This window comes from Fukomys damarensis, unplaced genomic scaffold, assembly GCF_012274545.1.
Source record: "Fukomys damarensis isolate Sample0158 unplaced genomic scaffold, DMR_v1.0_HiC HiC_scaffold_35, whole genome shotgun sequence".
Taxonomy (NCBI): Eukaryota; Metazoa; Chordata; class Mammalia; order Rodentia; family Bathyergidae; genus Fukomys; species Fukomys damarensis.
This window is the reverse complement of record NW_022900947.1, coordinates 1,929,797-1,943,263: the sequence shown is the minus strand read 5'-3', so window position 1 is coordinate 1,943,263 and position 13,467 is coordinate 1,929,797. Positions and strand designations below refer to the sequence as shown.

At 46.3% G+C, this 13,467-nt stretch overlaps 1 protein-coding gene across 1 annotated transcript in view; it reads right to left on the bottom strand.

Annotated features, from left to right (window-relative positions):
• Htt (huntingtin) overlaps positions 1–13,467 on the bottom strand; it is a 105,351-nt gene that overhangs the window by 40,585 nt on the left and 51,299 nt on the right. The window contains exons 30-36 of the mRNA XM_019210296.2: positions 13,169–13,392; positions 10,921–10,999; positions 10,635–10,796; positions 8,468–8,523; positions 7,407–7,555; positions 4,896–5,032; positions 3,450–3,566 (exon numbers count right to left, since the gene is read on the bottom strand). Coding sequence (XP_019065841.1) covers positions 3,450–3,566; positions 4,896–5,032; positions 7,407–7,555; positions 8,468–8,523; positions 10,635–10,796; positions 10,921–10,999; positions 13,169–13,392 — 924 coding nt within the window. The remainder of the gene's footprint in view (positions 1–3,449; positions 3,567–4,895; positions 5,033–7,406; positions 7,556–8,467; positions 8,524–10,634; positions 10,797–10,920; positions 11,000–13,168; positions 13,393–13,467) is intronic.

The window sequence follows — 13,467 nt, the reverse complement described above, 5'->3', positions numbered from 1 at the left end:
AGTAACAAATGTTAACAAACAGGTATAGATCTCTCTGCTTCCTTTCTCTGTGCTCCTAAACCGCCCACCCCACACAGGAAGGGAGGTTCTTATTTAACGAAATGCATCAGGAAGCTGTCTGCTCTTCTCACTTCAGAATGCAGTGAGCTCCCAAGGGGCTAAGTTTGGCTGGAGGGGCACCTGCTCACCAATGGATGGGACTGCCAATGAATTTAGCTGAGCTGCTGCTGAGAGCTGGGACCTGGTCCCAAGAGGTGCTCCACCAGGGCCGTGACCGGAAGGAAGAATGTGTTCTTGTCCCTGGTTCCTTCCCACACTCCTGGCTGCCATGGGCTGAGCACCTTCTCCTCAAGGTGCCCCTCTGCTCTGCTTTTTCTGCCTTGGAGCCAGGCGAGTAGAGACTGAACCATGAGCCGACATAAACCTCTCCTCCTTTATTTATTTATTATTTTTTCATTAAGTTTACTGGTACTTTTTAGGGCCTCTCCTCCTTTCAACTGCAGCATCAGCTATCTTGTTCAAGCAGTGGGAAAAGTGGCTGATACACAAAGCAACTGGTTTAAATGCTAACATCACTTTTAACAAATACAAAATATTCTCAACTAATTTTATATACTCATGCATTCCTCTACTGACTTGTGTACATCCTTGTAACAGCCCAACAGCACTGAGCCGAACCATAAGATAAGGAAACAGTGCAGAACTGTGGCCTGGACCTGTGCAGGTGCCCCCACCTCACCCAGCCAGTCCTGACACTGCGTCTGCCAGCACAGACTGATGGCAGCTGTCTGTCCTACACAGATTCTCGCTCACACGTTAAGCAAGTGTTCTACCCCAACCTGTACCCCAAGCTAGTTTCTTAATTTTACTTGAGACAGAGTCTCTTTACACAGCCACATATGGCCTTGAACTTACGTTCTTCCTGTTGAGTAGCTAGGATTACAGGTGTGCAGCCCAAGCCTAACAGAAACACCTTTCTTTTTTTTTTTCATTCTTTTAGTTTATTGAGACAAGGACTTGTTACTCAGCTCATGGTAAGCCCAAACTCAGCTGTGGGTGGATCTGGAACTCCTGATCCTCCTGCCTCAGTCTCAAATGCTGGGATTATGGGTGTGTATCACCATGTCCAGAAGGATATCTTTCTCAAACATGGCTTTGGGAAGCCCACAGCTGCATGGTCTCCTGTTCTGACGCTGGCTGTCTTTTCCAAGCCCCTGAACGGGTTCCTCCACACTTTCCTGACCTATGAGTGGACTACAAGGGGTTTAGATCTCTAATTTAAGAGGTTTAGATCTCAAACATCCTTCAAAGACCTCATGTCCAAAGGTGGGGCCTGGCTGGAGGTGGTCACCAGGTGTGGGACCTGAAAGCGTTCCTTTTTGTTCCTGGCTCCTCCCCTCTCAGTTTCCAAGCAGCCATGTGGTGAGCAGCTATTTTCTCTCAGGTCCTTTTTGATTTGGAGCCAGTTGACTATGCACGCAATACAGTGAAACTGTGAGCCAAAATAATTCTCTACTTGTTGAAGTTGCAGGTGCCAGGCATTTTGCCCCTGTCACACACAGGCTTTGGATCTGGGACACTGGGGCTTCTCACCTACAGCTAGGTTTGGTCGACTGCAACCTCAGCTAGTCTCCCTTCAGCTTCAGCCCTGCACCCAAATGCCAGAATCACCCCACAGTACCTACCAGGAGGTGCCAATGAATATATCCAGACCTGGCTCCCACCTTCCCACAGCTGAGCCCCCAGAACACCTTGCTGGCATTTCTTCCTTTCCTTTCCTCTCTCCCCCACCCTCTCTCTTTCTTTTTATTCATTAAGTTTATTGGTACATTTTAGGTATACAATATGATGGCAATCATCACTGGGAATTTGTACCTTTATACATCTTGGTTCTTATTTTTTCCCAATTCTCCTGCCCTCCCTTCAACCCCTCCACCTCTCCCTATTCACAAAGACTTTGTTTCCATTTTTTCCTTTTCTCACGTTGTTTCCTTTCCCTTTCCTTTTCCCTACTGTGCGCAGTTCCCCTTCCCCTTTGGACGTTTTCTTCCCACTCCACATTATCTGTTATATATTGCTGGTCCTACTTTCAAAGGGCCATGAATGGCCACTCCACCATGGGGCCTCCCAGGGACCTCCTTGCTCACCATCACCTCCTCCTGTAGTCTAGCTTGGGAATAAAACTCCAACCACATCATGTTGCTACCACATGCACAACGCTGGCCTCCTTCCACCAGGCTGGCCTCCACCCTACAGGCTGGCCTCCACATCCTAACAGGGTCTCTGCACCACAGTCTGCTTTGTCTAGAACAATTTCCCACAGATCTGCAAGAACTACCCCTCACTTTCCTTCATGCTCAATGTCAGCTATTACACAAGGCTCTTTCCTGTCACCAAATGAACAGTACTTCCAACCCCAATGCTACCCTCATCTCTCCTCCATGGTTTTTCGGCAGAAAACCTACTGTCACCTGATATTTTCTATACTTCTCTAATTTACTGTTCTGTTATCTACCCCTCACCCTCCTTCCAACAAAATGTTCACTCTAGGACAGCTCTCCAATGTGCTTTTCAATCTGCTTTGATGTGTAATGTACCTACTGCTATGCGTGCGATGTGCCAACACCACGCTGGAATGTAACCCACACTGCACTGACCCAACTAGCAGGTACCATACTTAGGGCTTCGTGTTTTACCTCCCAATTTTCCTAGTGGCACAAGTTAAGCAAAGCACTCCCTATGCATTCAGGCCTTTAATCTCCACCCTCTGCAAACTGTGCACATAAAAAAGCTCCCTTCCAACATGGTGGCGCATCCCCATAATCATGGTATTTGGGAAGCTGAGAATTGGATTGACCACAGAGGACACACACACCTGCAGCAGGCCCTGACATCTCCCCGGTATGAAGGTGAAGCTACTGGCGTGCAGAGACATCTAAGGTCCATGTGGTTCTGCACCAGGGGAACCCTGGCTCTACCCGTGGTGGGCCCGACCAGACCACTTGCTGCACAGCATCTCCATAAACAACCAGGCCTGTTCTTTGATTGCAGGATTCCGATTCAATGATGAGGAACTACTCTGTTACTTTATATATGACAAGGAAAAACCTGGAACACTAAAGATCAAAGTATCTGCATGACCAGAATCAGGAAAGTACCAAGCTGTGGAGTGAGAGTGGGACAACCCCACTCCGAGCATTCTCAAGCTATGTGACCTAGAAAACCAAAACGATGCCCTGAGCCCTGCTTTCCTGACAACCCCAACTTGGAAGGTACTGCAGAAATAAAGGGAATCATCTGCTGTATGACCTTGCAGAGAACTATCACAGGAGAATACATTACAATCTGATGAAAAGCTGGCCACCAAGCCCTTTGGACCAGGATCTTGATCCCCCTTGAAGTAAATCATAATTACTGCATGACAATGAGCCAGAAGTGCAGTGACAAACCTGCTGCTTGGCAAGCATGGGCAAGATGATGTCGGCGACCTGCCGAGAAAGCCGTTTCCACTTGTCCTCGTTCTCCTTGTGGCACTGCTGCAGGACGAGGATGAACATCTCCAGCACCTGCAAGAGCCCGAGTTTTTTACACACCAAGGAAGCTGCCTGGCCCACGGCACCCTACTGTCCCTACACCTCCGTCCATCTCTCACACTGGTCCCGGGCAGCAGCAAGGCTCTGAGATCCAAGCAGAGGGCTCACTGCTCAGCTCCGTGAGGACAGAGGAAATGGATATAGCCCCAACCCCACATGTGAATAGGGGAGTCACAAGAACATGCAAGGGAAGACCCAGCAAGTTCCTCTATTTTCTCTTGCTCAGGTGACACGTGGTCAGTGTCATTGCCATGGAATTTATAAGACTTCACGATCAGAGAAAAGGCACAAAACGAAATCATCATTAACTTCAGGGGAAACTCAAACACAGCCTGACTAAACTGTCCTGAAGTTGCCTTCACACGTCCATGTGCATCCATTTCACGCTCGTGCTCTTTGAGAAGGCGTCTCCTACTGTCCCTTGCATGGCACTCGCTTCACAGTGCCACCCACTGCCTGCTTCTGTAAGCACAGTTTCCCTGGCCCCAGCCACACCGCTGCAAAGGCAGACAGCAGGGCCTGTGATGAGACCATGTGGCCTTGAAGCTTGCCATGCTATGACCTGGTGGCTTACAGGAAACGCTGGCTCACTGAGTACAGCTGCTTACTCTCAAAATGCTCTGTGGTGCTTGAAATGTTACTACAATCAGGGAATTAAGCACCATTCATTAAGTATTACACAGATTGATCAAAACATTAAGTGCACAAGGAAGTACTATTTCCCTGTGGAAAGCTTATGCTTTTATGAAGATTCAAAGATAGTGAAAATGCAGAAAGTAAGTGGGGGTTACACAGCAGCACAAGTTTACAACAGAAATTAAGAAAGCTGCGTATGAGCTTGGGCTGCCTCCAAGTGTCTTCAAATCAATCAGCAATCAGCTCAGAGTACAAGATCACAGCCCTGTCAAAACAGCAGGGGATTAAAAAAGACTTCAAATTATTTCATACTTGAGATTTCTATTATTTTTCAGAATTCTACCAAGGTGATGTTATCCATTAACTGATTCTTGGTCCTTGCTTTGGAAGACAGGGCCCTGCCACACCAGAAAAGCGTCAGGACTGTCAGCCTGGCAGCTGTGCGGCATTAAAGACACACCCTACCACAGTGGTGGGAGCCTAGGGTGCGTGGCCCGCAGTGGGCTGACTGTATCTTTGAAAGCTCTAAAACGTTTGCCGTCATGGGCCTACTGCACCTCCTGCCACAGGGCTCCCCCACTGCTGAGCACAGGCTGGACCACAGGGTGCTCCCCCACAGCCAGGGACAGTGAGGTGTCCTTAACCATCACTGTGCTTCCGTTCTACCTGATGGTACTGGATGAGTCTCAGCAACATGGACACCACCACCTCCTTCTGAGTTTCAAGTTCTTTCCCTGCATCAGCTTTATTTGTTCCTCTTAACACAAAAAGGTCATGGACTATGGGCTGCAGAGCTGGGATTGCTGTGGGTACAAAAGCACACTGTTAAGACCTTATGAGACAATGATGTCTGTTAGACAGATCTACACATCTCTAAAATATTTCTGTGAAATAAAGGAAACCCAAAGGCATACTTGTTTGTGATAAAGGATGAAGGAAGTTTCTCAGTAAGTGCTGTGAAATCATCATGGTACCAATGTGGAAGGTCAAGCTCTTGCCCTGAACACTCACAGTTCTGTGAGGACTTCTTAAAAAAAAAACAAACAAACAAACAACTGGGCCAGACATGGAAGTGCACACCTGTAATCCCAGTCCTCGGGAGCCTGAGGCAGAGCGATCACCATGAGTTCAAGCTTACATAGTGAGACAGACCCTCAAAAACTAAAATGAATGAATGAATGAATGAGGTTCAAAATTAGCCAGTGGTAGAGTTTCTCAAACAGATCTGAGGCCCCAGGACCAAAAGAAAAGAAAAAGAAAAAGATTCTAGAACTTCTATAAAGTAACATCACTTCTAATAAAAGGTGATTCAAGGTGCCGGGTGTGGTGGCGTACAACTGTAATCCCAGCACTTGGGAGGCTGAGGCAGGAGAATTGCTGTGAGTTTGAGACCAGCCTGGGTTACACAGTGAGTTCCAGAGCAGTTTGAACTACATAGTGAGACCCTGTCTCAAAAAAAAAAACAAAACGTGATACAAGGGCCAGGAATTTAGCTTAGTGGCACCATGCCTGCCTCACAAGTACATAAAAAAAAAAAAAGTAATTCAAATTCAAGAGTCAATTTGTTTGTTTTTTGGTACCGGGATGAACTCAGGACCTTGCACTTGAGAGGCAGGTGGCTGCACCACTGAGCTAAATTCCTGGCCCTCAAGAGTCAATTGGAAAATAATAAAACTTTCAAGTAATCAAACTTTCAGCACCCCGATCTCATGTATAACTTATCTGATTTACCTAAAAAGACAATGGATACTTTTCCTATAGAATACATTTTACTGATAGTTTAGATATAATGTTTTAAATGAACTCACTCCCTCATTAAGATAAAACATTTTTCTAGATCTTACATTGGTCCAAAACAGGAGTCAAACTAATTTCATTGGTTTGCTACAACCACACAGCAAAACCATAAAACAAATGACTTTCACTAGTACAGAGACTCTCAGTCTCACACACAACTCACTCTGACCCTTTGTGACACCCCCACAGACTCGTTCTTGCCCCTAAGGACATGCACACCCAGGTACACTCGCTGGTCTTCCTCTGGGTAACCAAGCATCCTAACAGACAGCACTGGATTTGGCTACACTGAGTTCTCTGTCCAAAGACCCTCTAAGTCCAGGAAACCTCAGTTTCCCATGTTCAACATTTGCATTTCCAAGTAAACCCAGAGACCTGAAGGCTAAACCTTCAGTGTCAGCTGAGGCAGCAGCTTAGCGAGGCCCCACCCTGCTTCTCAGCACTGCTCCTCCCCTGCTGTCCCTGCAGAGGCAGAGGCAGAGGCAGAGGCAGCAACACTGCCCTGTGTGGTGAGGCAGTGCCATTCTCTGGTCTGGGAATCTGTAAAGGTCTGAGGACGAATCCCTAGCAAAGAGCAAAAGCTTAGACTCTTGGCAAAGGAGCAGGGATGGGCTAACAAAGGGGAAATGCTGAACAATGAATTCTAAAGGGCCTAAGGATTTACACTGTGATCTTAACTCATACCTCCTCCTCTTCCCACAGGCTGGGAGGAACTGCCTGAGCAGCTGAATACTCACTGGGTCCCTGCTTTAAACTGCTGTGAAATAATGAAACAAAACAGTCCCAACTCAAAGTCCAACTATATTCTCCTATACCCCTGGAAAACAAGTAAAAATGTGAATTAAGGTAGGTAGGTTGGATTTAAAACTTTGATGAGGCTGGGGTGTAGGTCAGTGGTAGCATTTACCTAGCATGTCTGAAGGCCTTGGATTTGATCCCCAGCCTTACAAAAAATAAATATTTTAAAAATTAAAAATTTTGTTTCACATAAACAGTAGCATTTATATCTCTTTGTCTATACCATACTTAGTGTTTTGTTTTGTTTTTGGTACCAGGGATTGAACTATGGACTTGCAAGGCAGGTGGTAGCACCACTGAGCTAAATCCCTGGCCCTTGTACTTAAGCATTTCTTATATTTTTCCTCCTAAGTAAACCTTAAACTCCTAGGAGTATACAATGTGGCCTTTTCATAAACATCTGTTAACTGGCAGAAGCATGCACATAGGCACGCGCACACACACACACACACACACACACACACACACACACACAGCCCCACACAGTGCAGAGCCAGCATTCAGAACTGAAAGTGGGTGCAAGAAGATTAACGCGGTCAGACACACTGCGACCCTAAAGACAGGGAAGGTGCACCCCATTACCGTGTGTCACGGCCTTCCTCCCGCTGGCCATGATGCCATCACACAGCTGGATGATTTTAGGAATTCCAATGATCTGCTTTGAATGGTATCGTTCATAAGACAGCAATACTAAGAAGAAAAAGATGTTTGGAATAATCGCCTCCGATTCTCTGGAAATAAAGACAACCAGTTAGCCGTTTCTTTTTATAAGTAAGACATACGATCAACATAAACAATACAGAATAATTCAAGACTCAATCTTGAGACAGTGCCTGAAGCTGAAGCAGCCCCAGCAACCTGAGTCAACCCCACCTATAGCATGGCCCTGCCGGCTCTGCCCACTCGGTCAGCTGGCTATCTGGGAGGGCAACACAGCAGCAGCGGGTGGAGGGCTCCAGGCAGCACCCTGCCCAGCAGGTACAATCTTCCCAGCTTTCCACCCGCCCTTTCCCTCTTAAGGAAACAGACTCAGGGAGAAATAGCACCTTGCCCAAAACTACATCAGGGTGCCTTAAGTAACAGAAAACAACTAGGCCCCCAAGACTCTCCTTCTCCACTGGCTCACAAACTAAAACTACTAAGACCTTCAGAAACTTGACACATCATCATAGTTACTGTACTTACAAACCTGTGACAGGCATGACAAGATGCATTAAAGCCTTAATGTCTAGTAAGGAAAAGCTGTAGTCAATGTATGCAAAGTGCATAATCACTCTCAATAAAGACATTATCTAAACAATACTTTTTCTAAGATCAGAAGAAGTGTTCCACCAGATTAGATTCATTTAGAAATGTATTATCATCTTTAAGTGCTTTGAAATGTGAAATGAAAACCCACAACATATATAACTACCAGATGCAGAACTATATCTATACAAGTCCAGAGAAAGTTTTTCATTAATTTTTTAATAAAAATTAAAAAACAAAACAATACACCCATGTTACTCAGATTTCCATTAAGGAGGAAAAAACCAGCTAAGACGTCTAATAGTCCTTTAAAGTAAACACTCATCTTGATAACCTAAAATTACACATATGCTAGCAACAAGGTTATAAGTTCTTAAGCAACAAAATGCTATTACCTGAACTGTCCCACTTCAATGTATTCAAACTGCTTCAGAACAAATCCAATGAACACCTGCAGGCAGGAAAATATGAGTATCACATAAATAGGAGGACCAAAATGTAAATCCAGCTTTCTTTTCTTCCTGTTCATCTGTGTATTTTTTTTTTCCTTAGTACGGGGCATGGAACTTGGGACCTTGCATTTTTGAGGCAGGCATCACTGAGCTAAATCCCTGGCCCTATCTGTGTATATTTTTAAAGATTCCCAATTTGTTTATAAACAAGAACTCAAATCAAATTTGTTTATAAACAAGAAACTCTCAATTCAGATAAGACAGCTGCAGAGCACTTCAGCAACCCCTTCAAAACCAAGCTTACTAAACACTGTGGTGAAACCACAGTGGGGCAACAGATAACAAGTCCCAGGAGACATCAGGTAACATTCCCATCACATCTGGGGGACCATGTGCTTCAAGAAGTGACAACCCAAGCAGCACAGCGCCTGTCTCCCCCTTCCTACCACACTTGGAGTCCAAAAGAGCCCAGGGGAGCAGCGGCAGCGAATGGCTGGAGAGCCAGCTTGTGTCGCTTCTGCACTGACAGAAGTTCCCACAGAGAAGGCATGGGACTCACAGCCACCAACTCTCAGAGCCCTGCTCAGACCGCAGTGGTCTGTCTACTCCAGTAGACAGTCTCCCACCCTTGTTTATAAAATTGTCCCCATATAGCATCCTGAGCTGGGGGAAATGCAAGCAAGCAGGAGACCAGAATGCTCAGAGCAAGAAAGAGCCTTCCTGAGTGAAGGCAGCAGGGACACAGCTTTGCCAGAGTGAGGCAGAGGCCAGGGCCCAGGGGGATGCACTTGCTGCAGTGAGGTCAGCATGTGCAGAGACCAGCAGAGCAGATGGGTTTCTCGGCTGGTCCCTCTCAACAGCTAAATATCGGATGGACACTTAGGACACCAGAAAGGAGCAACAAAAATCTCTGCAAGTTTGAGAAAAGGTTCCAGGTAGAATGACTACAGAAGAATTCTGACAGACGGTCAAGTCTGCCGATAAGTCTGTGCCAGAATGGGAAGCTGTTAATTTCCTCTGCCTACTAAGGACAGCCCAGAAAGAGGTCACCGTATGCAGCTGTCCCGCAAGCACCTCAGCTTCCACCTCTGCCAACAAGAGGAAAGACAGACTGCAGGACTGCCAGGCGAAAGTCAGGCCCTGGCTTCCTCAGGGCACCCAGCTGTGGCCCTAGACCAGGCATTTCCCCAAACTGCCTTGAGTGTCAAAGGAGCCAAGTAAAGAACAGCGGGTCAGTACACGGATTTCCTCCTGACAGCTTTCATGAAGGAAGAAAGCATGAAAGGTCAGGCCAAGGCAAAGCTCCACCGTCCACTCCTCTTCATTAGAAACAGGCCCTACCTCAGCCCACCTGTGGGGAAATCAGAGATTCCCTGGTTCTCCTAGGAATGACCCTTTAAGGTGAATAAAGAGGTCGACAGGTGTGAAGATAGATAACAGTGAACTGTAATATTTTCATCTCAAAAAACACCTTCCTCACATAGAAAAGTTACCAGATATCACTGCCCAAAAATGAGTCCAATTTTGATGATCTAAAGGTGATGTCAATCAATGAAGGCACAAGTCCTGTCTCCTGAAGCAACACAAACAGCCAGAATCTCCTGACCACAGCAACTGCATGAGGAAGACAAGGTGGCCATGAGGAAGGGACAGAAACCCTCCTGCAAGGTCACACAGCTCCCTGCAGGGGTCCAGGAGCACAGCCTCAGTGAAGAGTCTGGTAGGTCATACACTTTCTGTTTTGTTTTGTTGTTTTTGTGGTATCAGGTAATGGAACTCGGGACCTTGCACTTGCCAAACAGGCACTGCTGAGGTGAGCTAACTTTTAACTGCTTAAAAATGCAGGCTCTAAGTAATAATCTGCTTAAGTCTCTGGATTTTACAGAACTTATACTGCACCTTACTATTTAAATTCAAACAAATCCAGGACTGGGGTATGGAAGCAGCACATGGGAAATGTCTGGCAGGTGTTTAAAGGTTGACCCAAGAAGAACACGACACATACACGGGTCAGCCAGGCCTTCTGCACCTGCCACTGCCATGGAGAGGGTGAGAAGCAGCAACCACGGGGGAAAGAAATAAGCCTCACTGCTGGGTGGGCATGACAAACCTGATCCGAGTCCAGAAGGCAGTAATTCACCCGTAACTGAACCAGCTGAGCCAGTAAATCCAAAACCTGCTTCTGCAACTGCACCGAGGTCGTTGTCGTGTACTGTTTCAAAGCTTTTATGACAAGAGGCTCAAATAAACGAATGTGGTTGTGAATAGCATTCTGTTAAAAGAGAAAGAACCTGTGAGTGCACATCCACCAGAGGCTGCCGGCAAATAATGTGGAGGCGCGCGCCTGGGTTCATGCGATGAGGCCATGAGCCGCTGCTGCCAGCCGGGCCATTTACCTTGTCTGCACGGTTCTTCGTGACACTCGTGAGGTTTGTCTTGAGCTGAGTGGACACTTTCTGGAGCACATCAAACCACCTGGCGGTGGGGAACAGAGAGGTAGAGAATTTCCATCAGTGGCCTCTTTCACATTCAGTCACCCTCCAGGTCATACCAGTGTCACGCTCACAAGACAGAAGGTGTCAAGAGAAGGAAGTTCACGCCACTCAGCAGAGGGGCATGAGCTGAGATAAGGAGACCATTTGGAATCTGCAGCTGCCTGACAGCCTGAGCTTTCCAGCTAAGGGGAACTCACTCCTCAGCCCAGGCCTGAGGGCTTGAGAGAGGTGACAGCCAGTGAAGACTGGTAATTTATCACGTGGCTTTCTTGGGGAAGAAATAAATATTCCTATCAATGATACCTTTTTATTTATGAAATATATTTGAAATTACAAAACTAACATTGCTGGGTGGTGGTGCAAGCCTAAAGTCCCAGTTACTCAAGAGGGGAGAGAGGATCCTTAAGCCCAAAAACTGCAGACCAGTTAGTGCAGCATAGCAAGTGAGACCCCAGCTCAAAAACAAACAAGCAAAACCACCCAGCAGCAGATGCATGTGGTCATACACACACTCATGCTTATGTTCACCATGTATAACTACAAAAATATTTAAATAGGCATATTGCTGAAACTGGGATATATAGTATGCACAGACATTCCTCATGTAATGACTGAATTCCAGTCCTGCAACCAGGTTGTTAAATAAATTGGTGGTTAAATGAGGAGTTGTATAGAGTGTGTACATTACAATACTCAGAAATGGCCCAAGGAAACAAACACCACTTTGGTAGCTTTGCGCTGATACTCTTACATGTGGTGCTGTAAGGTACAGCAGAACATGAAACTACTGTAGCACAATATTGTTACAATCAGTAACAATTACAGTACTATACAAATAAGGTGTTCCATACCCAAAAGAGGATATTAAGGCTCAATAAACAAGATATACAAAATGGTATCCCCCCAAAAAGGAGGTCATAAGTCCAAGCTGTGGGTTTTAAGTCCAAATAGCATACACCTCAGTCCTAAGTCCAAAAAAAAAAACAAAACAGTCATATGTCGTTAAATGAGGAATGTCTGTATATCCCCAACATAAAGCCTAGAACATGGGTATTTTCCTTGATTCCTGACTTCTAATATGAACTCTTTCTTTCAAATTCCTGAATTACAGGTATTTGATCACTATACTTATGAAAGGAAAAACAAGGATTCTGCTGCTATTACTATACAGAGTAGCAACTCAAATCCTTGCTAATAATTATATTAATTAAAAAACACATAGGGTGGGCCGGGGATTTAGCTCAGCGGTTCGGTAGACTGCCTCGCAAGCGCAAGGACCTGAGTTTGGTACTATAGTACCGAACACATAGTACCATTGCCTGCCTCATAAGTTCAATCCCCAGTACCAAAAAAGAAACCACATATGGCTGGGAGGTAGCTCAGGGGTAGAATGTGCATTTAGCATGCGTGGGGCTTTGGGTTTGATGAAGAAAGGAGGGGAGGGGAGATGATTTTCTGTATTCCAGGAAACAAAAACCAACTTACATGAAAAGACTCAGCCGCAAAGTTTAAGGGTGGGGTGTGATTGAAGAGGGGATGGGGGCCTTCACACTGAGCTACAACCTCAGCCCAACACCTTTTTTCACACAAGATCTCCAAAACCCAGTTTGGGCTGAAACTTGCGATCCACCTGACTCAGCTACCAATAGTGCTGGGACTGTAGGTGTGTTTTAGCCAAAAGTTTATAAAACACAAAGTAGATATTCTCTATGCCTTTGGAATACCTGTAAACACGTGCACCATTGTGCCACTTTGAAGATGGGCTTTCAGCTAACAGACCCAAAGAGTGCTATCAATACCATACTACTACAAAGGAAAAGGGAAACGCCACTACGAGCAGCAGGGTGTAACACACACTCAACATGTGAGGACAGTGTGCATCTCAGGTCTGCTTGGAGGGGACCATCCGAAAGGAGCACAGATGCTCTTCGGGCACCCCCACCCCAAACCCAGCCCACTGGCTGGACCAGGCACTCTGAAGGCAGGGGCTGTGCCTTCCTCATCTCTGCATCAACTTTGTTTCCCAGTCTTCTCTGAACACTGGACCACTGAAAGATGCCAACATCTTGATTTTTTAAATTCTTTTCCAAAGCCATCCCTGCTGGCTGTTTTGTGCTTCTGAAGGGGGCTGACCCCACCACAACAGTACCCCGAGGTGTCGTGCTCTTGCTCTGCCTGCACCATGTTCCTCAGGCTGGCATCTGCAAGGGCCTGTGTGAAGTGGGTGTACGGGGCCATGAAGCAGTAGTGGTACAGGCCCGGCCTCACACTGGAAGAGCCAAGGCGCTGCGCTCGGCCTTGACACTTGCTGGGGTTGGAAGACAAGCCATCAAACTGGGAAGCCAGGTTTGTCCCAAAGAGAGTCTTCAATAGCTGGAAGGAAAGAATCGAAGCACCAAAGGTTGACTTAATGCAGCATGAGTGACACTTCAAGACTCTCACTCCCAC